Genomic DNA, 24,910 nt, shown 5'->3' with positions numbered 1-24,910 from the left:
AATCAAAGTGATATAAGCCAGCTTCAGAGGCACTCAGCTGAAGGCTAAACAAGCAGATCAGTCCTCGCTTCGGCGGGCAGCCTCAATCTGCAGGGAAGTGTGAAAACCGCTCGCGTCGCCTAATTATCAGAGGAAATAAATAAAGCAGACTCATCGGGTATAAATCAAGAGTGTTTATTGAGTGTCTTAATAATTTAAGAGTGATGAACAGTGGGGGTTTTTTTTGGTGCTCCTCTGGTGGACAGCATGCAATGCTGCACCGCCATGACCTGACAGCATGTGCTGCAGTGATCTAAAGCCCCGTCCTGCTCTCCAGAGAGTCGTACACAGACAAACAACAGACTACAAGGATCCCGGTCTGCCTCTGCTGTCCTGTTTTTCGATCCACTGATTTGAGAGGCACAGGGCAAAGAGCTTAATAAGTAGAGGCGTCATTGCTGAGTGGCCCCACAGGCAGAAATTAGCAGCTCACATCAGTCTCTATGGAGACCACAGCCTATACAAGCTTAATGCACAATCAGCAAAATCTAAGGCCAACTAGGTAGAAGATTCATATGCTCACACCGAGTCTGGGCAACACGGACCCCAGACAGCTGTGCTCCGAAGCCACTTATACTCTCATTTAGTTTCCAGCCTGTGTACCAGTCCCATAGTCCCAGAGGTCCACCTGCTATAGTCCTTCTGTGGAAGTCACGTTCTATGAAATGAGGCTGAAGCGGTTTCGTGTGTGTCTTGTTCTGGTCCTGTTGCGGATTTTGATTTAAGGTGCTTTAGATCCCCCCCGTGTCTCTTTGTAGACTCGCAGAATGGCCTCGCACACAAACTGGAACTGACACTGAAACACACACATAGTACAAAGTGATGTTAGTTATCAGAAAACAGTCGCCTTTTTAGTAGGATAACACTGGGTATATGATGTTGTCATTTAAACGTCAACAAATTCAGTGAAAAAACAGTGATCTGCTCCTTCTCTCCCATTGTTCACCCACTGTTTTAAGAAAGAAAAACTTCTTTTAAACCCTAGAAAACCACTGCAAATAAATATATGTGATTTTCATGAAAACCAAGTTTTCATCTTCATAATTTTTTGTTCCCAAATTCTTAATTTTCCAGCAATTTTGGAGCATTTTTATATGGTCCCCTCATGATGCTTTTCTTTCATTTTGTTAGACATGACATGTTTAAAATAAAAGAACTCAAATTTGTCATGTATTGTCATGTTTTGATATATTTTGATGACAAGTACTCTTTATTGGGTGTATTTATTATCTCGGGTAAAAATCACCCGGTGTTAGTGATGGTGTTTTGAATATGCGATAATGTTCTAGGGTTAAACAGTTTAATGTGTTTATATGCAGCAAAATCTGTATGTATCGAAACATGGATTGATGTAATGTTTTATTTGTGAGATTTGTTTAACCCCACAAATCAAGATTGGATTATGAAGTAAAGTATAACTATATGTACAGTATGTTTTTGCTTTTTGTCAAAGCAAAAACACATTGTAGTGGAGTCATTAAGGTTTACAATTGAAAAACCTAAAATAAAATCTTGAATCTGCATCCGTATCCTGACCAAGATCAATAAACTCTTGCATAATTTACCCTTCAAAGAAATGTCATTAAAATCTGCCCTTTATGGCAGGCTTAACAATGGCAGCCTTATTATGAACCACATGGATCCTTGGAACTTTATGGCGCGTCCTCTCTTAACTGTGCACGTTTTTCATGTTTCCATTACGAAGGCACAAACATATGAGGGGACACCTGCACGTCAGCAGAAAAGCATCAGAGAGCGAGGAAGCCTCAGGGGCTGGATCTTCTTTCAAAATAAAGGCGATAGTGGTAGCAGCAGAGCCCTAGAAGCAAACATGTGACCGTTGAGCTGCCATATTCCCAGCACTACCTCCTGTCAAAGCAGTGAGTAACACTTTCCTCTCCCCCCCCCCCGACAACGAACACGGAGGAAACACAGAGCGCAGCTACCAAACGCAGCTTCTCTGCTTCAGCTCATCAGTAAAATACTCTTTGAATTAATGAAGGTTACAGGTGACAGGAGTCACAAAAGGTGTCACACAAGTCTCCTCTACTTTTACTGACGTGACATTTTCACAAAAACACTGAGCTGCAACTCATTTCAAACCTTCCACAGTTTCTATTAAACCACTTCCCTGCACTTAAAAAAACCGATTTGTTTTCTTATTCATGCATGCATTTGAAATGCCTGTTCTCATTCAAGGAAAAAGCACGTGGCCACGATGTGAGCAGTATATGTCAGCAGGAGCAGTAATGTGGTTAAACTGCACCATTATGTCAACACTTTCCTCAGCTCAAGGCTTTTCCTTTAGAACAAGCAAAAATCGAGAAGCCTGCTTCTGCAGAGATTTTTTTTTAGACCACGCGTAGAAAAAGGAATGTGACATCTGTGACAGCGACAAAATATGAAGAAAATTCCGACCCTGGAAAGTGAGTTTGGTGGGAAAAGAATCTGTCGAGCCATAGCTCGATGGTAACGCAATAAAACAAAAGAACAAAAGCACATGTCCTCGTCTTTCTTTGTACCGTGGTTTGAACCATCATGGCTCGCTGATCCCTCAGTGTTTTGACAATGTCCAGCGGGAACGTCGGCTGACCCTCATCCAACAGAGCCAGCGCCGTTTCCATAGTGATCAGAACACCTGTGCGTCCAATCCCAGCGCTGGAAAGAGATTACAAAACAAACACAGCATTAAGTGTATGGAAAGGCAGGTACAGTGCAGGCTGGTGTTCAATCACAGCACAACCTCTCAATGCACATGTGTGTGTGTGTGTGTGTGTGTGTTTTACCTGCAGTGTACCATTAAAGGCTCTTCACCTCTCCTCCTCTCCCTGACTGAGCTGATGAACAGCAGGAAGTCTGAGGGGTCGTCGGGTACGCCGTGGTCCGGCCACGCAACATACTGCAGGTGTGTGACTGCGCGCTCCTCTTTCCGCTAAGCAAACGCACATGGATGACAAAAAATGGGAGGTAGATTTACAGAGATTACTAACTTACAGAATAACCATGACTTCTTTCTTGTGGATGGAGAACTAATGTTATTAAAATGCATGAATCATTAGGTTGGTTGGATGTTAAAACTAGATTTTTATTATTATTGATGTGTTTTATTAAGAATGTCATAATGACAAAATCACCTTTTATTATTTATAGAAGTGTGTCTTTCAGTTCAGCAGCACATAATTATTCAACAAGACATGCAGTCGGAGGTTGTTTCACTTTACCAAAATCCAAGACTATGATTCAACGTACAGTTATATATAGGGCAATGCAACAGTGGAACACACTCCCTCATCATATTACTCAATTACATATATATAGTTTCAAAAAACAACTTAAAAGACATTATCTAAATATTAATTTTAATTGAAGCCGCTGTCTTTTTGTTTTTGTTTAGTTTGGTTTTGTACTTGTTTTTTGGTTTTATGTTATGTATGTCATGTAATGTATATCATGTCTGTATCATTCTACATTGTATTTGTCACACTGAATATGAATAGACCCCAGGAAGAATAGCTGCTGCTTTGCAAACACTAATGGGGATCTAAATAAAAAAAAACAACAAAAAAAACAAAAAACATGATAGTAAAATCGTCCCCACGTGAGAGGAACAATGAAGCTGTATAGGGGTTCAAAAACCAACAAACAACCACACAGGATGTTGTGTGAACACAGGAGCAGGTGAAGAGAACACAACATGAACATGGCCAGTGGGTGACACTGAGATTAGGATGGAAAGAGGAACAGGAGTCGATGGAGAGATGGAGGAAAAGATCACAATTCAGGAAAAACAAACAGGAGAATTGAGTTTAGAGTGTTTAATGGGCACGTGCCCTCTGACTCCACGCAGGGATTAACTGGCTCCGCCAGAGGAACAGAAGGGCCGACACAGCAGTAACTGTGTATGCATGTGTGTGCATTCTTACTCCATGCTTGCATGAGCATTATTTATTAATAATTTACCCGTGCGCTGCTGTAGAAGTGCAGCTCCTTTAATCCGATTATCTGGCGCGTTATGATTCCGACTCAATCAGATAAACTCATCAGGAAGACGCGCGTGTGACAACGCACAGGTGTGCCACGACATTTGTTAGTACTATCTCAATCCACATGGTCACTCATGCACACACAGGCACAGCCACCCACATGGAAGTGACTGTGCAGTATGTTGGGTGCACTTAGCTTGCCAGGAGTGGCTGCTGCCTGTGGTGAGCTCCGCTATGTGACATATGGTACATGGTACATGCTACAAACATGCACAAATGTTCAATGTTGTACTGTGATCATGCCACGATGAGTTTTTATGCAGATAGAAAATATTTTGACTGCGTTGAGCAGTAGCTTGTGCTGTACTAAAGTAAAAATCTGAATGACTCCTGGTGATGTCAAAGCCTAAACCCGAAAAGCAGCAACTTTTTAAGATTTAAAATTCTTTTTTTTTATCTGTAATTAAAGGTGCATTATGTAATAAATCTAAAGCAACTGGCCATAAAATCCTCCTAATATGTCACAGAGACTCAGGAATAATGTTCATATAACAAACTGAACTCACCAACAACAACAGTACAGCCAAAATATTTGCATTAAAAATATATTTTGCAGACTGCAAATCATGTTTATGTTTTAAAATCATGTTTTGGCATGTGGCTCCACCTACTGCCGTCTACCAATCATTGCAGTCAGTAGAGTCTCAGCTGCCAAGCAACCACGGGTTGCCAGTTACGTCAGAAAACGAAACCTAAAAGAACTCCGTATTTTGAATTTGAATGTAGTAACTGTTTTTGGCCACATTCTTACATATGGCACCTTTAATTATCTGAGTGGTCATAGATTACTGCATTATTTTCATAATCTATTAATCTGTCGATTATTTTCACGATTAATCGTTTGGTCCATAAAATGTCAGAAAATGCTGTCTTTCAGTGTTTGATCAGCGTTGGAAATGATGATGTTCTTGAATGTTTTGTTTTGTCCACAAACCAAAATGATTCAGTTTTTAATGATTTCTTTGTCATGTGGAGCAAAGAAATTAAGAAAATATTCACATTTAAGAAGCTGAAACAATCAGAAGTCATGTTTTAATCATGAAAAAAGCTTCAAACCTATTAATCGATTATAAAAATTGACGATTAATTTAGTAATCTATTAATAATCGAGTCACTGTTTCAGCTCTAGACTGTTATTAAAGGTTTAGGGTTTCTTCACATCAGCTTAAAAAAACAAAACATTGACACACAGGTCCCAGCATTCAGTCCAATAAATAATTAATATGAATTAAAGGGGCTTTATGTAAGACATTTATTATATGGAGACAACAAATGACCAGGATGTGTCAGAGATTAAGGAAATATGTAACATTGAAATACTGACTTCACTGATAATGATGGTGCAGCTACTGTAGTATATACAGCAAACTATGGGTCGTACATGTCTAAAATCCAAAACCAAACCTAAAACCCCCGTATTTCCCCATCTCAAAGATATCTCGACCAGAGGAAAAGAAAAACAACGGTCTGCAGTGGGGGCCGCATTAAAAATATAGACAGATGAATGTGGAGAGGAAGTTGAAGACAGATGCCAGTGTGGATAATATTCTCTCAGACATAAAAGCCAAACAGAAAGCTTCAGGCAAGGTTAGCCAACATTCTCCCTCTCTACCCCTCTGTCTCTCCCTCATACCATGTTGTTATATATTTAATATATATATATTTTTTTTAACGTTGCCACTTCCTCCCATTGTGTGATAATGTTCTGATGCGGTTGCTGACACACTACAACTAACCAAGTAGATTTGATATTAATAAAAATAAATAAAGTATGACAGTTAGGTGTGTGCACGTGCATGAATACAATGTCGTGCCAAGTATAAAATCATGTTCCAGAAACTGTTAAAAGCTCTAATGGTCGCTGTTGTAGATATTTTGCATAGATCCCCTTTAAACATCCAACATTATTTGTAAAATCAAAGGATTTATTGATGTTTTTACTGTACCTGTGTGTGTGTCAGAGTGAACTGCCGCGTCACATATGCCAGGTTACACTCCTCTGAGTGACACTTCACCCGCATGTGCCCGTAATCCTTCACTTCTGGCGGATGCGGCCAGTATTGGTGGCACTTGGTCTGCAAAGTGAACAACATCGACATGACATCAGCGACAGATTACATCATCGCCTCGTACGTGAGTCATTAGTCAGGAACAGATGTATTACTGCTGCTACATCAGGTACGCTCCGCTCTCACGGAAAATCAGTGTGATGTGCTGTTCCACCTAGTAGTCAGAGGAATAAAGGCAATTCATCAGGAGCGCGATGTGACTTGACATCCTGAGTGTGTGTGTGTGTGTGTGGGATCCTCAAGTAGAGAGAAACTCAGGGTACTTGACGGATGTCAGGAAAATTACTAATTAATGAAAGAATCTTGTTACCAAGCAACGGGCAAGCTAAGGCTGAGATGTTGTCATTCAACAGGACCTTGAGACCTCGCCGCTTCTGACTCTCTGTGGTTGTGACTTCACTTTCAATTTATTTACCATCGACATCCTACTCATTTTTTACATTTGGCTATTTTCTGCATGGCAAAATCCTGTAATTACTCGCGGCTGTGCCGACTGATTATTTCTGTGTGCAAGCATCACCACAAAACCTTTTAATTACAGTAATCATGTAAGTGAGACATGAGGCAGCACGCCGCAGTAATCGCCGCATCGACACACAGCTGACGCCGAGTTGTGTAATTGTAAGTGTTTCCCTCAGTGATGACTCTTTTCCACCCGTGTGTTTGTGGCTGTTTACAGTATGGAAGTATGAACAAGCATGTATACCCGTCCCCTCTCTGTCAGAGTTGTAAGCATGATGATGGTGTGAGCCTGTTGCTCCCAAACAGTCTGCCAAAAATGAGTGCAGGTCTGTGGCAATGGACCCTGAGCAGCAACATAACGTAAACATACACCAGACGCTGGGGGCGCCACCTAAGAGATAGAAACACACAGCACAACACCACAGAGAATGATTGGAAATGTCAGACATGGGACAGAAAAATGACACAGTTGTATTAGTGATGTTCACCTTGATGTGACTAGCATTGATGTAGTCCTCCTGGCCCTGGAGCACCACTCTGCTCGCATCGTCTAAAAGAAGAGCAAGACAGCGGCGTGCCGGGTCATAACAGAGCTTTCAAATCACCGCAGGCTCAGCCAATTACGTTTCATGAAGTGTCCACAGTGGTGAACTCCAGATTAATGTTATAAAGTTGGCACAGAGCTGTGGAGGGAGCCAAGATGTGGAAGATCATACAAACACACGGAGAGTGTCAGTAAACTTACAAGGCAAAACGTCCCGATATCGGTTCTTGTCCATGTTCTCAGGAAGCCGAGCACAGTTTAGTGACAAACCAGGCTTCCTCCTGTATAAATTCTAGAAATGACAAACACACACACACACATAAAGACATGCGCATCAACACACACAAATAGAAAGCACAAATTCCAGACTGGTTACAGCATCACCAACAGGAACAAGAGTTCATGTTAAGATTAGGGTCAACATCTGTCCCAAAAACAGCACTTATACAGACTTATTATGATTCCACCACATAACAGTGAGGGATAAATTAAATCTTGCTTCAGGTGAAGACAAACAGAACCATTCAGATAATTTGATTCTACACGTAATTGTTTCGTTTCCATCTGCATTTAAAATACCTCAAAGTGAAAAGAGAGTGTGCCAGACTGTATTCCTCTCTCCAGCTGCCTCATTGATTCCTCCAGTGTTGTGCACCGCTCTGACTGGCCAGGAGAAGGCAATTTGTCTACCTCTGATTGGCTGGTGAGCGTGAGGGCGGAAGGTAACTGCAGCACGGGTGCCACTCTGCCAGGACCTGGAATACAAGGACGGTTCAATGCTGTCATTAATATTTATAGAAACATGACAAGACACGGAGTGGGCGCTTTGATCACATGCTGCTTCAGCACTTTTCTCTCTCTCTCTCTCTCTCCTCTCTCCTCTTTGTCCTTCAATCACCTTTACGCCTGATGAGCAAGGCGAGCTCTCTGGAGTGCGACTCTCGGCTCGCTAGTATGAACATGACAACCTGGTCATGCGTGTGTTCAGAAATGTCTCGACCGTTGATGAGGACGACCAGGTCTCCCTCCAGGAGTTTGGGTTCACATCGACCTGCCTACAAACGACAAAGTAAAACTGCAATTAAAGGTTTAACTAGATTTTCTGTCATTTAGAAACTACTTTAGTTTCATTACTTATTAAGTGTTTAATGTCCAGTTCTGTTGTCTATCTTGATGAAGAGAGATCTGTTTCAAAATATGCAGTTTAATCCTTGTATTTACAGTATTTGTTTGCATATAACCTTAATTTAACCAGGAATGGCTAATTGAGATTAAGGGCCAATTCCAATTCCTATCTTAACCCTCAAGCTCAACCCTTAATCTTAACTGGCCCTCAAAACCAAGTGTTGAGGGTTATTTTGTCAATTAGAAATGGGACACCCCTTAAATGCAGATACGTCTGTGGGGGGCAGAATAATGCGAAAACTGCGTCCAGTCTGTCAACTCCAAAAAAGAAGCAGAACTCTCGCAGAATTTCTAAAACAAAGAAAACACTGTAGCGTACTCATTTTGCTGCTTTAGGCGCCATCTTTGTTCTGTCAAAACCCGCAATGCATTCTGGGTAGCCCTTGCTCCCAAGGGTGATCTCGGAAAATCTCCATATTGAGGGCGATACAGCCCTTAAAGTTGCCCCTCAACTTAATTTTTCTGAGACTCGGGACAGCACTTGCACTAGCGGGAGCGCGCATTTTTGAGATTGAGGGTTAAGATTGAGGGTTAAGCAAGGAATTGGAATTCACCCTAAATCTCTTTATAAGAGCACATATGACTGTGTTACAGAGAAACACCATAAGAAATAACAGTCAAATTTACAGTGACAAAGATGTCATAATACTGATACAATATTAATCCAACAGAGAATTATAAAAAAACAACAACATAAAATGTATCCATTAAGCAATAAATAAATATGCTAAAAATAATACAACCGCCCAATATTACCAAGGTTTTTCTTTATATTAGCCTTATAGTATATATTAGCCTAGACAGTACCTTAGCCTTACCCTATTTTAAGACAGGCTACAAAACAGCGATAGTTATTTACATTATCAATTAATCTTTACAAATCAATCAACAATTTGGTGATGAAATAAAATTGAACAACCGATTATTAATATCAATAGAATATAATATGGAAACTAAGCTATAAAATCTGTACAGTCTGATACAATAACTTAAATACAATATAATTATGTTGTGGTCATTTTACATCATAAGCAAAGTTGAGACAACAAAGACATGAATCCATCTTACCGGAGAGTCGGGTTTAACATGGGATATGGACAGAGGCATCTTCTGATCCACCCCACCCTGGCAGGAGTTTAAAGGAAATGAAATAAAGAGAATGAAAAGCTGCACAATATATTTAAATAAATACACAACAAAATTAAATGTGGTGGTGAGAGTGAGAGACAGAGAGAGACCCACTTTAACATTGAAGCCAAACTTGCCCTCGTGATCAGGGGCGATACATATCAGCATCAAGTCTCCGTCACCGAGCGCACCCTGCACACACACACACACACACACACACATCAGTACATTAAATGAACACACATGGATACACAGTGAAACACACATTTGCAGATGATACGAATACAGACCTTGTCATAGTGCGGTAAGCTTTCCTCCTCGCCAATACTGTCATCAGCCTGCAACAGACCCTCATCAGGCCCCTGGCTGTAAGTGGTGGAGAGACTGACGGAGACAAAACACAAAGAGATTTTTCACTTCAACAGCTTCTCTTTTAATTTTCACTTTTTTTCGCACCTTAGTCATTCTTCTTCTTCCTCGAGGCGCACACATAAAAGTTTTTTTGTGCAGTAAAATTCACTTCTGAAAATGTTTGTGGGCGCTTCTTTGTGTTTGCAGTCATACGCCAACCTGTTTACAGCCATCTCGCTTTACTAGCACAATGTTTCTGTTGCCTTCATCCGTCTTAAAAGAAAACAAAATTACTTCCCGAGTGCAGCACAGGATTGTTGCCAGGTGACACATGATCTAATCTCCCTGCTATACTGAGAAACACAGAGAGAGTCGTGAGGAGCCGATTGGCTTAAGCATCGTTGTGTGAACTCGTGTAATGGACATTTGTTTATATTTTTAAAGTTACTCATTATACAGTTTAATGCTGTATAATCCCATAATTCATTGATTCTAACATGTCACTTAATCCAAATGAAATTTCATAAACATTATTGAAGTCACTGCCAACATACTTCACATCACCTAAACCCGGTGAACTGGGAGAGAGAGACCGTGCCAAGGAAGCAGAGGAACCATTTCTGCTGTAACAGATACTAACTGATGTGGTGAAGCGTCTCCCTCGCTGTCCTTGCTGCTGCTCACAGATGCCCTGTAGGTGTAGAAGACGTCCTCCCCCTCCGACATGTCTTTCAGATCATTGGCCAGCTCCACTGAGGATGGACGCCCTTTACGGAGACCATGACGAACTCGAGGACTTCGCCTGAGGAGAGAGACAAAACTGTTTTTAGAGACTTTAAGGCACTTTTTTTGGGGGGTAAAACAATTACATGGGTTATTTATGATTACACATATATATAATACAAACTGATGTCCACTTCTCATTGCACAGTCATATCAGCCAAAGCCTTATAATTTATTTACATTTATATCACATTTTCCTCTGTGCTTTCTATCATAAAAAAACAACCATATTTTAGCAAATATTATTAAAGGTGCCATATGTAAGAATGCGGCTTACTGAGGTTACTACATTCAAATTAAAAATATCGAGCTCTTTTAGGTTTCGTTTTCTGACGTAACTGGCAACCCGTGGTTGCTCGGCAGTTGAGACTCTACTGACTGCAATGATTGGTAGACGGCGGTAGGTGGAGCCACATGCCAAAACATGATTTCAAAACGTAAACATGATTTGCAGTCTGCAAAATAAATTTTTTTAATGCAAATATTTTGTCTGTACTGTTGTTGTTGGTGAGTTCAGTTTGTTATATGAACATTATTCCTGAGTCTATGTGACATATTAGGAGGATTTTATGGCCAGTTGCTTTAGATTTATTACATAATGCACCTTTAATTAATAATTTAAGAAATAGTTCAGATGTTTTCTGTTTTTTTTAATGTGGTTATATGAGGTAATGGCACATTTTCAACACTGACCAGTGATCTAGGAATGAGAATCAGTCAGTATCAGTCCAGTGCTGGTCAAAAGCCCTGGAGCCAAATATCCTTTATATCTTATGCTTCACCGCGCACAGACTATGTAAAAATGTAAATCAGCATAAGAGTCATGTTCGGGCTGTTGGACAATGACATCTTTGAAATGACTCAGCAGGTATCAGTATCAGTATCGGACAGGAAAAAGTGGTATTGTCCCAACATCTTCAGTTTCCAGTTAGAAAAAGACTTTCCTATGGTGAGAGAAAGCAGCAAATATATACCAAAGATATCCAAGTCTTAAGTAGGTGTAGATTTTATTAAGGGAGCCTTTTGTTACGTGGCTAAAATCTGTTTTTCCCTCTGTCCCTGCCAGCAGCCATGTTAATAATGAAAGCAAGTGACTGGCTCCCAGACGGCTACACAGAAATTGTTGTCCCTGCAGCAAAGCACTTGCAGAAGCTGATACATCAACAAGAGCTGATCATGCATCAATATCTCATAAAACCACACTTAAAAAAAAACAAAAAAAAACAGCACTATCCCTTTAAGCATGACCTGGATTAAAAATATATATATCTATAAATAGAGGGAAAATGACACGATCATGGTTGTACTTGGCTGCAGGTAGTACCAGTTTGGGGTGGATGGGGGTGATCTGGAGGGCAGACTCTTAGTCTCAAGACACTCTGATGAAATTGATCTCCGCAGCACAGGGTTCCACACCATCCCTCCCACCACTCGCTGACACACTGGACCACTAGTTGTTTAAGAGCATAGTTAGACAATTATTCAGTATTGATGACATTAACGTGTGAACACGTACAGGTCTACAGGCTTACCTCTCATTTTTACTATTGCCGAGGCCCAGGTGCTGTGTTATCAGCTTTGTGTAGGACTGAATTGTGCTGTTGTTGTGTTTGGGGCTCCTGGCCATCCGGTTGGAGGAGAAGAAGGAGTGATGATCCACACAGGACCTCCACAGGTTTTTACAGGTTTTGGGACAAGGCAGAATCAGGGACACCTCACAGTCCTGAGTCTCTCCCTACAATGTGCAGAATTCAGATTCTTCATCTTTTTTAATAATGCTTCATCTCTATGAACCGGCTTGGGTTGTATATTTATGACTGATGTATTACTTGTCTCACAGAATTGTATTGGAAAATGAAAGCGTTGTGGATAAGTATTCATGTCCCACTATCAGAAAGCAATAGTGAGTTTAAAGTTTAAATAGATTTAAGCAGTCAAGTGTGCGCAGCAATTGAAAGCAAATGTTTGCTCCCAGCAGTTCTTGAAACTACGAAGAACAAATAAACGGTAGAGACTCACGTGTTTACGTTTCAGATGTATTAGAAATCGTTTCCTCTTAAATGAAATCTTGATTATATTTCCCCTACACAAGGAGAAAACAGTTAGAGGCTTGGAAAATACAAGACGCAGTCTTTTATTTCAGCAAAGCTTCCTTTCTACGATTACTCCTGGTCCTGGAACAAACTTAAACTTAAAATCCTCATCCATTTCAATGACTTTAAACATAGAATAAGGGAAGCAGTTAATGCAAGCTGCTATTGTTTTAACGTGCTGTTAAATTAATGCTTAATTACTGCTGCATTGTGCTTTGTTCCCATGTACAGTGTGTGCTAAATGAACCCATTGTGTTTTTAATGTTATTTGTTCTTAATGTGGTCGTCCATACAAACTGACCCTATCGTGGCTAGGTCTCACTTGTAACAGAGTTGTCTTTGTCAATGTGACTTCCTGGTAAAATTAAGTTTAAATGAAATCAATTAGTCAGCAGTATCACTTACCAGGGGAAGAAACTGGAGCAAATCATATTACAGAAAACTGCAACACCACTGGAGGCCAAACCCACCATCAGAGGGGCATTGTTGATGTCCTGAGAGAAAGAGAGAGACAACAGTCAAACAAAAGATGACACTAAATGCTGTAGATCAAGTTAAAACAGTGCATGATATGGTAAATAAACAGCACTACCATGGCAGCATGAAGCTCCACTCCATACAACTCCAGCGTCCGTGCTGTGTTGAGGAAACACAACTCCGCCTCGCTCTGCTTCAGCCCCCTGGGAGCACACAAACACACGGTCACATGCGGCAACAACAACAGGAACCAGCTGCACATCAAACCAGTTGCTTTTCAGCCGCAGCTATATACAGTTGAATGCACTGAATTACTTGTGCTGTGGATGCAGATCCTCCACTTTACATATGAATTCTTCATCTTGGTCGGGGATAAAGTGGCACTTTGAGAGGTAACCGGGTTTTCGGGACGGACAGTGATCCCCGATCTCCGCTACAGTGGATGGAGAGAGACACTGAGGAGCCGCACAGAACACACAGAACCAGATCCACAGCATATGCACACTGACATGTGGGGCACTATGACAGAGCTTCTGCTTATTGAGAGCATCCTGAATGGGAATGATTGCTCACAGAGTCACTTTTTCAGGCATTAATTATTTGATTCTCTAGGACGAGATGGAACTTACACTGCACAGCATATGAGGCCAACACTACAGCTGCACTCAGCGGGCACTGCAACCTGCAATAACACGGTGTCATTACACACTGTAAAAGCACCACAGCAACTGTTCACAAGGACTTTGGGTTGTGTTTTTAGATCTGTGACTGCTACTAACCGTCCTTCTCTAATGTCACTCCTGATCTGGAGGAAGTACAGGTGCCTGCATGGACAAAACAACAGGAACTTTACAATGAATGACACATATAAAGTGGTCTGATTTAGTGGAAAAGTGAAATGGATGACTTCCTGTGAGCATGTCATATCTAATCACAGAATTGGATGTGTGAAAATGTAAACATGGTGTGTTTGATACATCATCATACCCATTAAATCTGGTTTGCAAGGCATCCATGTGTGTTTTTTTGCAAATGCATTTATATTATTGTGCGTTTTTGAAGTCACAATTACAAGTTTGAAGTAGATGTGGAAAATGTGTCATTGCAGTATGAAATTACATGAATGAGGAACAAGCGCAGCTGCTTGGCTGACATTTCATTTCAAGCTACCACAAAAACAGGATTTCTTTTTTATTGGGCACAAGAGAGAACTAAACATTGGTATGTGTGCATAGTACATTCAAAATAACCATACTAAAACAACCCTAGCAAGTCAATCTTTCATTTCTAACTCTAACCTTTCTGAGTGACAAAACTTCTCCAGATCATTCCATGGTGACATGTGTCTGCTCTAGAAGACAAGCACACTCACTCACTCACTCACTCACCCACTCACCTTGTTTGTTCATGCTGCAGAGAGTTGGGATCAGACATGAAGAATCGTACTCTGAAGTTCAGATAAAAGGGAGATACAAGACCTGCAGGGAAATAGCATCAAAGTCAAACATGACCTACAGTTTATCTATATCTGCATGTTTACCCACTCTTCAGCTAAATTCATTTAACACAGAAGAAAAATTAAGTAGAGAGATACCCTTTATCTGCTTCTTAAAGGGCTTCTCTGGCTCCAACCATCTCTGTTTGAAAGAGGGAAAGAGAATTCATCAAGTATAATGGCTAATAGGGGCTTAAAAAAAGCATTTGTGTAAAATACCCTTCGGTTATCATCAACTGAATATCAATCTGTGAATGCGGAACATGACAAGCTGAGCCCAACAAGCAGGAGATGAAAAATGAACTCACAGGAGAGTGTGTGTTGGCTGCAATGGCAATGGCTGTGCTGGATTCTCTGATCTGCAGACTGAAGAGCTGCTGCTCCTGCAGGCCCAGGTGGTCGAATACTTTCTCCAACAGAACCACACCTTCATCCTGCTTCTGACGGACGCAAACAACAAACACATCTATACCCAGCCAAAGCTGTGACATTTTACAGTTGGTTATTTATATGCACATAATAATTGTACCATCCTGTACGTTGGATTAGGGCTTAAAAAGAGTTGGTTTTTTGAAGTGTTAGTGGTATGGATGCTGCTAATGCACTGCTGTTTCCCTGAAGTAGCCTGGGACTGGGAGAATCGCTCTCACGGATAACATGGCTGCCAGTGGGGACAGATGAGAAAGCAGATTTTAGCCACTTAACAAAAGACTAACCCGATTATTTTCGCCTTGTTAGATAGCCTTTTCCAGGCTGGAAACTTAACCGCTCTCTGCCCACACTTAAGTCCAGGAGTTGTTGATCCACTGGTGCCTCCATCAGTCCGCTAAAAATGTGTTATCCTCAGTGTTTGAAATATTTTCTTCAGATTTGTGACACAAACTTCCTAAATAAGACAGCAGTAGACCAGCAGCACCTGTGTCCCGACTCCCTGCAATGGCTAAAATCAGGCAGCCATGTTATCAGTGAGAGCAATTGTCCTGGTCCCAGGAAGAATCCCTATGGAAACAGCAGCGCATTCAGCACGTGTCAATACCTCATACAACCACCAAAACACCTGAACTATCCACTTCTTATATATATATATATAGGGTTTATGTATGTTATATGCACGTTGCTTCATTAATCACTCTGATGAATAACCTGCAGCTCATCAATATTTTTCTCTCTAATATCTGTCACAAGATGCATGTTTACATCACATATGAGACATTTACTGTAAACTGTGACAAACAGTTTGTTCTGGCTGCAGTGGACACGATAATATTTGTGGGCACAAATTCCAGGTGACCCAGTGTAAATGGGCCTTTAAAAAAAAAACAAAAAAACACAAAAAAACCCATCTGTTTCATTGCAAATCTGCAAAAAAAAATATTAAACCTCGTCTCCACCCAAGAATCGCATGTGCCAAATAAAGAATTTCCTGTTTCGCTACAACCACAACACGCTCCCTGCTCTCCTGGTGTTCACATAAAAGATGCTGCAAAAAAAAAAAAAGTATCACTGCGATTGCAATGTGAGGCAGACTCCGAGAGCTGCAGGAGGTGAGCGTGTCCTTCAAACCAAGGTCAAAGCGTTGCATGAGAGAAGTGGATCAATAAGAATAGGAAAAAATAGTAAGTCACTGTATCATGCAGTGGCATTACAATCGTTAGCACAACAGAGATGAATGGAAGCAACATATGATCTCCTCGACAACAGACAGGAAACTCTGTGTGTGAGTGTGTGTGAGTGTGTGTGAGCAGATATGTTTATGTGTGTTACGCACGCTGACTCTGAAGGTCTCGATAGTGCCGTTCAACAGCTGAACTAGGCAGAGCAGGTCCGGCTTTGGCATGTCTGTTACCACGGTAACTCTGCCTCCCTCTCAAGACAAACTCCCTGCCCTCACCTCGTCACTGAGAGGGGACCTGAAAACACACACAAACACACACACACACACACACAAAACCACAAATGCAGTCTCAGATGTTTCTAGACTGTTGTATTCCAACGAAAGCACCTCCCTTAGGACGACATTGCGTGGTGAGTAATATGTGAGCTGGATGGAGCATCAGGCTGCAGTGAGTAATGCACTGTGAATGCAAAGGAGTGACTCTGTGTGTCTGTGTGTGTGTGTGTAACTCCTTATTATTTGGCCTGGTCTGAACATGTCTCCCTTCCCTCTCCCTACTACTCTCCCTCTGCATCTCTCCGCCTATCGCAGGCAGCTGAATGATAAGAATGTTAAACATTTTCAGAGTCGAACACGCCCATCTCCAGCTCTACAATTGATCTCTCAGACCAGCTAGTGGAAGCAGTGCACGGACACAAACATACACACACACACATGAAGGCACTGCTAATGCCTGCATGTACACACTAGTTTGTGTACTTGTACGCGAGACCGGTCTTGGTCTCCAGAATACATTAGTCATATCTCTGTCTCGGTTGTAACAAATATGTTATCACAATAACAAACGTTGATACTGATCATTTTTTGCAAATAAATGTGAGATGAATAAGTGAATCCAGTTAATTGTGGGGTTTTTTGCACTACTTTATGAACAGAAAACAACAAATGCTTGGTAAACAGAGACACTTTTCACACGTCTGAGGGAAAACATTCACGGTAATTGTGATTGTGGAAAATTATATCCCTGTATATAGTTATATAATTATTGCCTCCACCTATTTTGGATGGACATCTATTTGACTAATAACATAAGCAGTGACAATCTTTTTCTGTCAGTTATCAACGGACAAATCAAAACAAATCTTTTTAATTTTATGTGACATAATGCAAAAAAAGACACTTGCCTTAATTGTGAGTGAAACCTTTGTGTCAGTGCACTGCTAATATTTTTGTAAACAAAAGTTTACTGTTGATCTGTGAGAGCCTGACAAATATTTACTTTTTTGGGTCTGATGCCAATTCTGAGCTCAGGCAGCAACAATTCTGATATTCAGTTATGGTGCCTCAGTCTTAGTCATGCCTTGGTCTTGTGGCCTTGACGACAATACAGTGCACACACACCCACGGGCAGTAACTTATCCTAACTTTGGGGATATCTGTGTGTCTACGTACATGTGTCTGCATTTTAAGTGTGTCTTCACGTACATGTGTCCTGTGCTGCTTTCCAGGTGAACGATTAATGGAGCCGGACTGGGCTGTCTCGCTCTGTCTGTGAAAGGACACACAGTGTTTGAGTTAATGTTTGAACGCAGTGACACACTGAGAATGCATTAAAACAGACTCGAGCTGGTCTCCGGATGAAGCCTGTGTTTCTACGATAAACATCTCTGTCACAAGTGAACCTCGAAAGAGTTTATACAAATAAATGCGACACAAAAAAGCAGATTAATCGCAATGTGGAGTAGGACTGGACAACACAGCAAACAAACGATCAGCATACAAAGTTTCACATCAGCCAATATGAATACTTAAATCATAATAAACGTCAGACATGAGTGTTTTAAACTTCTTTTCACACGAGGTATAACTTTCAGGTTTGTCTGCACAAAGCATAAACATCAAATTGATATATACAAAACCTTTGTTATATTGAGTAATTACAGTAATTAGTGTTTTTGAATGACTGCCCAGCACTAACGTGGAGTCTGTCCATGTTACAGAGGAAGAAATATGATTTGTTCTTCGATGCTGTAAAGTCATAGGAAGACTCTTCTGTAACAGGCAAATCTGTTCAAAGTGCTCAATAAAGGACAGGACACACACACACACACACACATACACACACACATTCTTGTACTTGCATACTGAGGACCGGGTAAAAGTGCTGACAAGATGAGGACCAGTATTTCCACTTAATAAATCAACACAATTACAAATATCTACTTCATGAATGACATCTATAATGAACTACTGGGTGCAGTACCATAAAATGTCTGCAGGTGGAGCCCTAGAGCAAAAAGTGTGTGAACCACTGGTACTGGAAAACAGGTTTTTGTACACAAATTTGAGGACCTCTGGTAAATACAGAGTATAGCATGTTTACAACCTGAGGAAGTGATTTGAATGAAAACAACAAGTGAGGACCGGCCAAAATGTCCTCACTTTGTAAAAATGACCTCACTTTGTTGGTTAAAAACGCTCACTGGTCCCCAGTATGCCGCAAGTAGAAGAATGAAAGTCATAGGAAGACTCTTCTGTAACAGCCAAATCTGTTCAAAGTACCCAATAAAGGACACACACACACACACACACACACACACACACACACACACACACACACACACACACACACACACACACACACACACACACACACACACACACCTCTTGTTTTATTTCAAGTGTTTCTGTAATGAATAACCAGGGCCTGTCTCTCTCTCTCTCTCTCTGTGTGTGTGTGTGTGTGTGTGTGTGTGTGTGTGTGTGTGTGTGTGTGTGTGTGTGTGTGTGCGTGTGTGTGTAGGCCCACGGTGACAGTCCCAGTCCCGTCGATAATGAGCTCTGCAGTGATTTTTTTTTTTTAGCTGCACTTTGAGCCGCAGCGAGAACAAGGAACCTGTTGACAAACCTGAAGTTTCCCCACAGCTACACCCAAAGGCAAGCGACACAGCACGGGCTAAACTTTTCCTCCAACCGCGGCGCAGCTCGAAACTACAACTTGTATTTTTATTTAAAGAAGAAGAGGCGGTTTTGAATAGTGAAAAAAAAAACACAAAAGTCTACCTCAGTCGTCCCGTTTCAGAGACGGTTCATAATCCTCTGGCTGTTCGCCGTGAACACCTCGGCCCGGGGCGCGTCGGAAGAGCCAGGTAAAGTTGGAAAGGTAAATATCCGGGACAAGTTTCTCTCTCATCCCTGCCTGCGCTTCTGACTCCGCGCGGCCCCGCCCCTCCAATGCGCGCGCGCTCCCGCGGGGATGCACGCTTCTGGGGGCGCGCTGCATATTAGGCAGAGGCAGAGGCAGAGTACAACCCACAACCCACATGCACAGCAAAGACTAGGTAATATTTAACTACATCGAAAAGAACCAAAGGCACATTGTATTTAACATTTTTTAAATATTTAATAAAGAAAATAATGAATGGCAAAATATAGAAACAGTTAACAGAACAATAACAACAACTCTAGTGTTATGTGTCTTAAAGGAACAGGAATGGCCATATGTCTCCTTTATATTATGTTTTGTGACTATATATATATGTATATATATATTAGTTAGACCAAAATAGACTATATGATTTGTAGTATCTCACATATTAAGGTATAACTATTACTTTTCTCATCATTTCATTTGATTATTACCTTTTCACTTATTTGATTGAGCATTTGTTATATATATAGTCAACAAAATTAAAAAAAAATTCAAAAAAATCTTTGTTGCTCTTTGTGCCCAAACAACAATGCAAAGCTAGAAATAAAACAATAAACCTTTTAAACGTGAAAAAGTTTTACAATTTCAATGAATAAATGTGTGACTTAAATTATATATATGTGAAAAAAATAGAACTAATTGATTAATTTCCACTTAAATTAAATGATTAAACACAGATGTGATGCTGTTTTGTAACTGAATAACCCGCTTCAACATGACGAGATCATCTGCTTCACTTTAGGCAGGAATGTGGGAAAGAAAATATTTTTGTTGTTGTTTAATATTGCTAATATTAAATGGGTGTGGTTATGGTTCAAGATATAACTGACAACAAGTGCAGGAATATATGTCCACTAATGAAAACCCTTACAGATGGAAGAGGAACAGAAAGGCCAGTCTTCTTGTTTGCTGTCGCCATCTGCAGGACAAATGAAGAACTACTGCTGTCATCTGTCAGACCACAGCAGATAAAATCTACTGTACAGTATATTCTGTATGTAGACTCCTTTAATTCTTCATGTGACAAATATTATGTTAGTATCATTAATTTGTGTGTTTGGAGTTGGAATGAATACATATTTTCTGGACATTCAGAATGGTTTTGTCAGGACAGTAAAGAGTTGTTAAGTAAAGAGCAGAGGAATGGAGAAGACAACAGTCTTTTGTCCTCATTTAGGATGGAGTGAGTGGAGTAAATCATGGAGAACACTGGTTGCTAGGAACACCAGTGTGTGATGGAAGAGAAATCCTTTGGTAGCGGCGACCTTTGACACCAATGGGGTTAGGGTTAGGGTTAGGATTAGGGTTAGGGCTGCTTCACAGCCTTAAAGGCGCCATATGTAAGAATGTGGCCAAAAACGGTCACTACACTCGAATTCAAAATACTACAGAGTTGAAATGACTCCTCCCTTATGTACCACACACATTTTCTACTGTTATTTTCAAGTTATTTTAAGTGTAGTTTTGCAATAATATCAACATTACTTCCCTATTTCAACAAGTGTCACATACTACGTAAAACAGTCAACATTGTGCAAGGTCAGAAAACTGCTGGTCTCTGTTATCTATATCTAACTGACCCACAAATCACTGCATCACACGATTATTCTACACATTATCAGGAGCTTTCTTAGTTTGATATTTCTTAATCTTAACTCAAATCAACATCAAACTCAAACGCCAACACAGTACGCATGGTATTACAAGTGAACAATGTAGACATTTCCTGTTTTAAGTTAATTCCCTTGACTGTTGAGATGTGCACTCTGTGTTCATCATCATCATCATCATCATCATCATCATCATCATCATCACGTCACGCGCCTGTGAACACAAAAACCAGCCCCAACCAGTTTGCATGTCATCAGAGCGGTGACACAAACGTTTGCAGAGTGAAGCAGCTGGTCAGACTAGAAGGGACCGGTTCACAATATGGGGTTCCACCCCCACAACCACTGTCGGAGAGAGGAACCTCCCCCTGCTGCTGCTGCTGCTGCTGCTGCTGCTTGAAGATCAACTTTCTGCAACTGTAACCAAGAAACCCTGTAGCGCCGACTCCTGCCCTCGACTCTGCTCCACATTTTTTAGATGCCATGACACAGGGACAAATCACACTTTATATGCCATAACCTGATTCACACCATATTCCTCTCTTACTTGTCTTCATAGCTTTATTTCAAGTCAAGGACTTTTTGTTCAACTTTTTGTTCAAACTCATGGTAAAATCCAGAGACACCATATGTGTGCATTATCTATAAGTTTCTTCTTATTGTTTCACTCTGCTCCATCTCTGTTTACCACAGACTCAAGGACAGTTCCTCTTTTTTATTTCCACTTATTATATAACCACATAGATAAAGGGATGTGCGATTACGCAAGTCTTGTTCCCAGCAGAAGAATTTGGAATTTGTGATGTCAGAGAATAACCGGAGTGTATAAACTGCGCTGATATAAAACAATGAGCCACTAACGGTTCTATGTGCAGTGCTGCAGGTGTCCGGTCATTTATCTCGGGCATAAAACGAGTTCCTGTGATGGTGTGGACAGGCCCTGCCATTTCTCAGGCACGCAGCAGCCACATGTATAGAGTTGCCATTTACTGGACTGTTGCCATGAATGTGCACATGCCATGTAGCCTCCATGACCCATTAACTATCCTTAGGTTCAAGGCGATCGTGTGAGTTACAAAACCCCATGTCATGAAAATGACTCTGACCGTCTGTGTCTGCTGGTGTTTGCGTAAAATGCACCAAACACTTTCTGAATGTGCTCTCTGTTCATCAGTATTTCGTTTTTCCTGTGTTTCTACTGCACACGGAGCTAACTCCTGCTCTGTGTTACCAAACACTCACTAACTTTACTCGTGTGGTATGCAGTCCTCACTCTTACTAGCCGTGGAACGTGTGAGGAGAAACCCACACTCGTGATACAGTGACCTACATAAACGGACAGACAGATAGAAACAATCACAAAAATGATTTCCCGTAACAAGTTAACTGTGCTGCCTTCTGTTGCCAGCCCCCTCGTTTCTCAAGAAGAATTTTAAAAATGTGCCGGGCAATCAGGGAGTCCACTTTTCAACTTTATTCCCCCTTGAAGCTTTTTTATGATTAAAACAAGATTTCTGATTGTTTTAGCTTCTTAAATGTAGTATTTTCTTTGCTCAACATAACAAAGAAATCTATAAACTGAATCATTTTTGGTTTGTGGACAAAACAAGACATTCAAGAACATCGTCATTTCCAGGTTTGACAAACACTGATCAACGTTTTTTTAACATTTTCTGACATTTTATGGACCAAACGATTCATCGAGAAAATAATCTACAGATTAATGTATTATGAAAATAATCGTTAGTTGCAGCTCTAGACAGTGTACAGTTTGGTACAAATGACATTTTCACATAATTATTGTTCTTGTTTTTTTTTTTCAAAAAATGCTATTATTATTTTGTCAAAGGAATACAATAGTTGTTGCTTTCTTCCAGGTTGTCATAAAATTGTCTCTTTTGAGGTTTAGGAGCTGTAATTAATGCTTTATATTTGGGGCAATAATCCAATAGGTTTGGCATTGCCAGATTGTGGGAAAATACCTTTTAGTGGACTCACTTCTGAAACAAGAGAGCAGAATTAATTTATTTGAGCATTTGCACATAACTGCAGACTTGATGGACTGTAAAACCCTTTATTTACCATTTACCATTCATGTCACTACCTTTTGCTACTAATTAGAGAACCTCAAGACTGGGTATTAGTGTTCCAATGGTGAGAAAATGCGAAACTATAAACACCAACATGTATATTGTACATCAAAATGCATTATTCCCTTACTGTAACCAAATAAAATCAGCTGTTGCAAGTGTTGATCATGCAGCTTCCTGTCTAGAGGGTTACACAGACGACAAGAGAGCTATTGAAGTGATAAAATGTGAGTCCAGCTTCTCTGTCCCGCTGCACGGAAACATGCAAATGTAAAATGAAGTAACATATAAAACCAATGGTTCTCACACTGGAAATAAACAGTGAGAGTTTGCCAGTGCTGGAAATTCTGTCAGATGTCTTATTATGACCAAACTGGGTACACAAATGGCAAAACTTTCACAGGTGCTGGTGCTAAAATTCAAACCGAGGCCAAGAATCCCCACACTGTGTTTAACAACACCCAGACACTTTGTTTACCAAAGGTCTCGCACAGACCTCCAGCCTGTTGTACGTGTCCCGTCGTGCGGATCAGGAGCAGAGCTGAACTGGGCAACACGTCACACAGCAGCCATTTGACGTGTAAAGCACAGGTGTTAGTGAGCTCAATAACAATTGCGTCAGAACCGTACTCTCTGAAACTGAAGGAGCTCAATGAAGCTCAGCCATCGCTCCCTCTTTTTCCTCCCTCCTTTCTTGAACAAGTATGATGTACAGAACCAACCAAATGCAATTAATGATATATCGTTAGAAAAATAGCGTTTAAATAAGAAACAAATAAATTAAGCAAAAATGGGTACAAAAAAAGATAATGAGTAGAATAAAAATACATGAAGAAATGAATTAAGAAATTTTAGTGAAAAACTTTTCACATGCATTGTGAAACTTCATCAAATGCATTTACTCATTTGATCATTTACCTCCATGTATTGTGACGAGACAAAATGGAAGCTCTGCAAAGAACCCTATAAGCACAGGTAGGGATGTGAATCTTTGGGTGGCTCACGATTCGATTCTGATTCTCAGGGTCAAGATTCAATTCAAAATCGATTCTCGATAAAAACATTTTTGATACAATGCATAGTGTGTTACGGCAAATGATGGCATCAAAACAATAGAGTTTGTATAAGATAATGTGATAATGTGATCACACAAAGGCAAACTTATTACAAAAGTTAACATTTATTCATTCAAAACAAATAAAAACTTACTTACTGTACAAAAAAATAACTTGCATAAATAAAAGCTTAGGCTAGCTGTCTTTTTCTCACGGAAGTTACAAAAATAAACTGTACACAAATAACACAAACTGCTTTTTTTTAAAAATATAAACTTAAAAAAAAATCTTTATGAGTCAATGTGAATCGATTTTTTTCCCCACCCCTAAGCACAGGTGTTAGTCATCACGTTAACGATGGCTCCGTTCAGTTCATGTACAGTAAGAGAGCGTGACAGTGATCCAGCGTGTACTCTGAAACTGAAGAAGCTAATTGGAACTCAGCCATCACCACTGACCGGATTAGTCACGCCTGTGATTTTCCGACTGTGTCAGTGACTTATTAAAATGGTCGCAGAGTAAAGTAAAGGGCATACTAAAGTGACATGCATACATGTTTTGTTTTTTTTATTTGTCAAACATTTTTTAAAGATGTATGCGACTCTTAATGTGTGAATATCTTGTTTGGATTTGTTGTGGTATAATAATAGTCGAACGTAA

The 24,910-nt window shown here is 40.4% G+C and overlaps 1 protein-coding gene across 1 annotated transcript; it reads right to left on the bottom strand.

Annotated features, from left to right (window-relative positions):
* Positions 1–310: 310 nt before the first annotated feature.
* ptpn3 (protein tyrosine phosphatase non-receptor type 3) lies at positions 311–19,477 on the bottom strand. Its single transcript, XM_083895729.1, has 27 exons — positions 19,348–19,477; positions 17,770–17,833; positions 16,438–16,579; positions 14,978–15,109; positions 14,769–14,811; positions 14,571–14,652; positions 13,954–13,998; positions 13,804–13,856; positions 13,490–13,607; positions 13,290–13,377; positions 13,103–13,191; positions 12,624–12,687; positions 12,137–12,339; positions 11,929–12,054; positions 10,462–10,623; positions 9,761–9,854; positions 9,585–9,662; positions 9,411–9,467; positions 8,056–8,212; positions 7,737–7,912; positions 7,359–7,449; positions 7,102–7,163; positions 6,858–7,004; positions 6,029–6,157; positions 2,826–2,971; positions 2,562–2,697; positions 311–835 (listed from the first exon to the last, which is right to left on the bottom strand). Exons 3-27 carry the CDS (start codon positions 16,504–16,506, stop codon positions 761–763), a joined length of 2,622 nt encoding a protein of 873 aa, XP_083751855.1. The 5' UTR covers positions 16,507–16,579; positions 17,770–17,833; positions 19,348–19,477; the 3' UTR covers positions 311–760.
* Between the last annotated feature and the right edge of the window lie 5,433 nt (positions 19,478–24,910).

Source organism: Microchirus variegatus (genome assembly GCF_963457635.1).
Source record: "Microchirus variegatus genome assembly, chromosome: 1".
Lineage (NCBI taxonomy): Eukaryota > Metazoa > Chordata > Actinopteri > Pleuronectiformes > Soleidae > Microchirus > Microchirus variegatus.
Note: the sequence above shows the minus strand (reverse complement) of the source record. Positions and strands in the feature narration are given on the sequence as shown.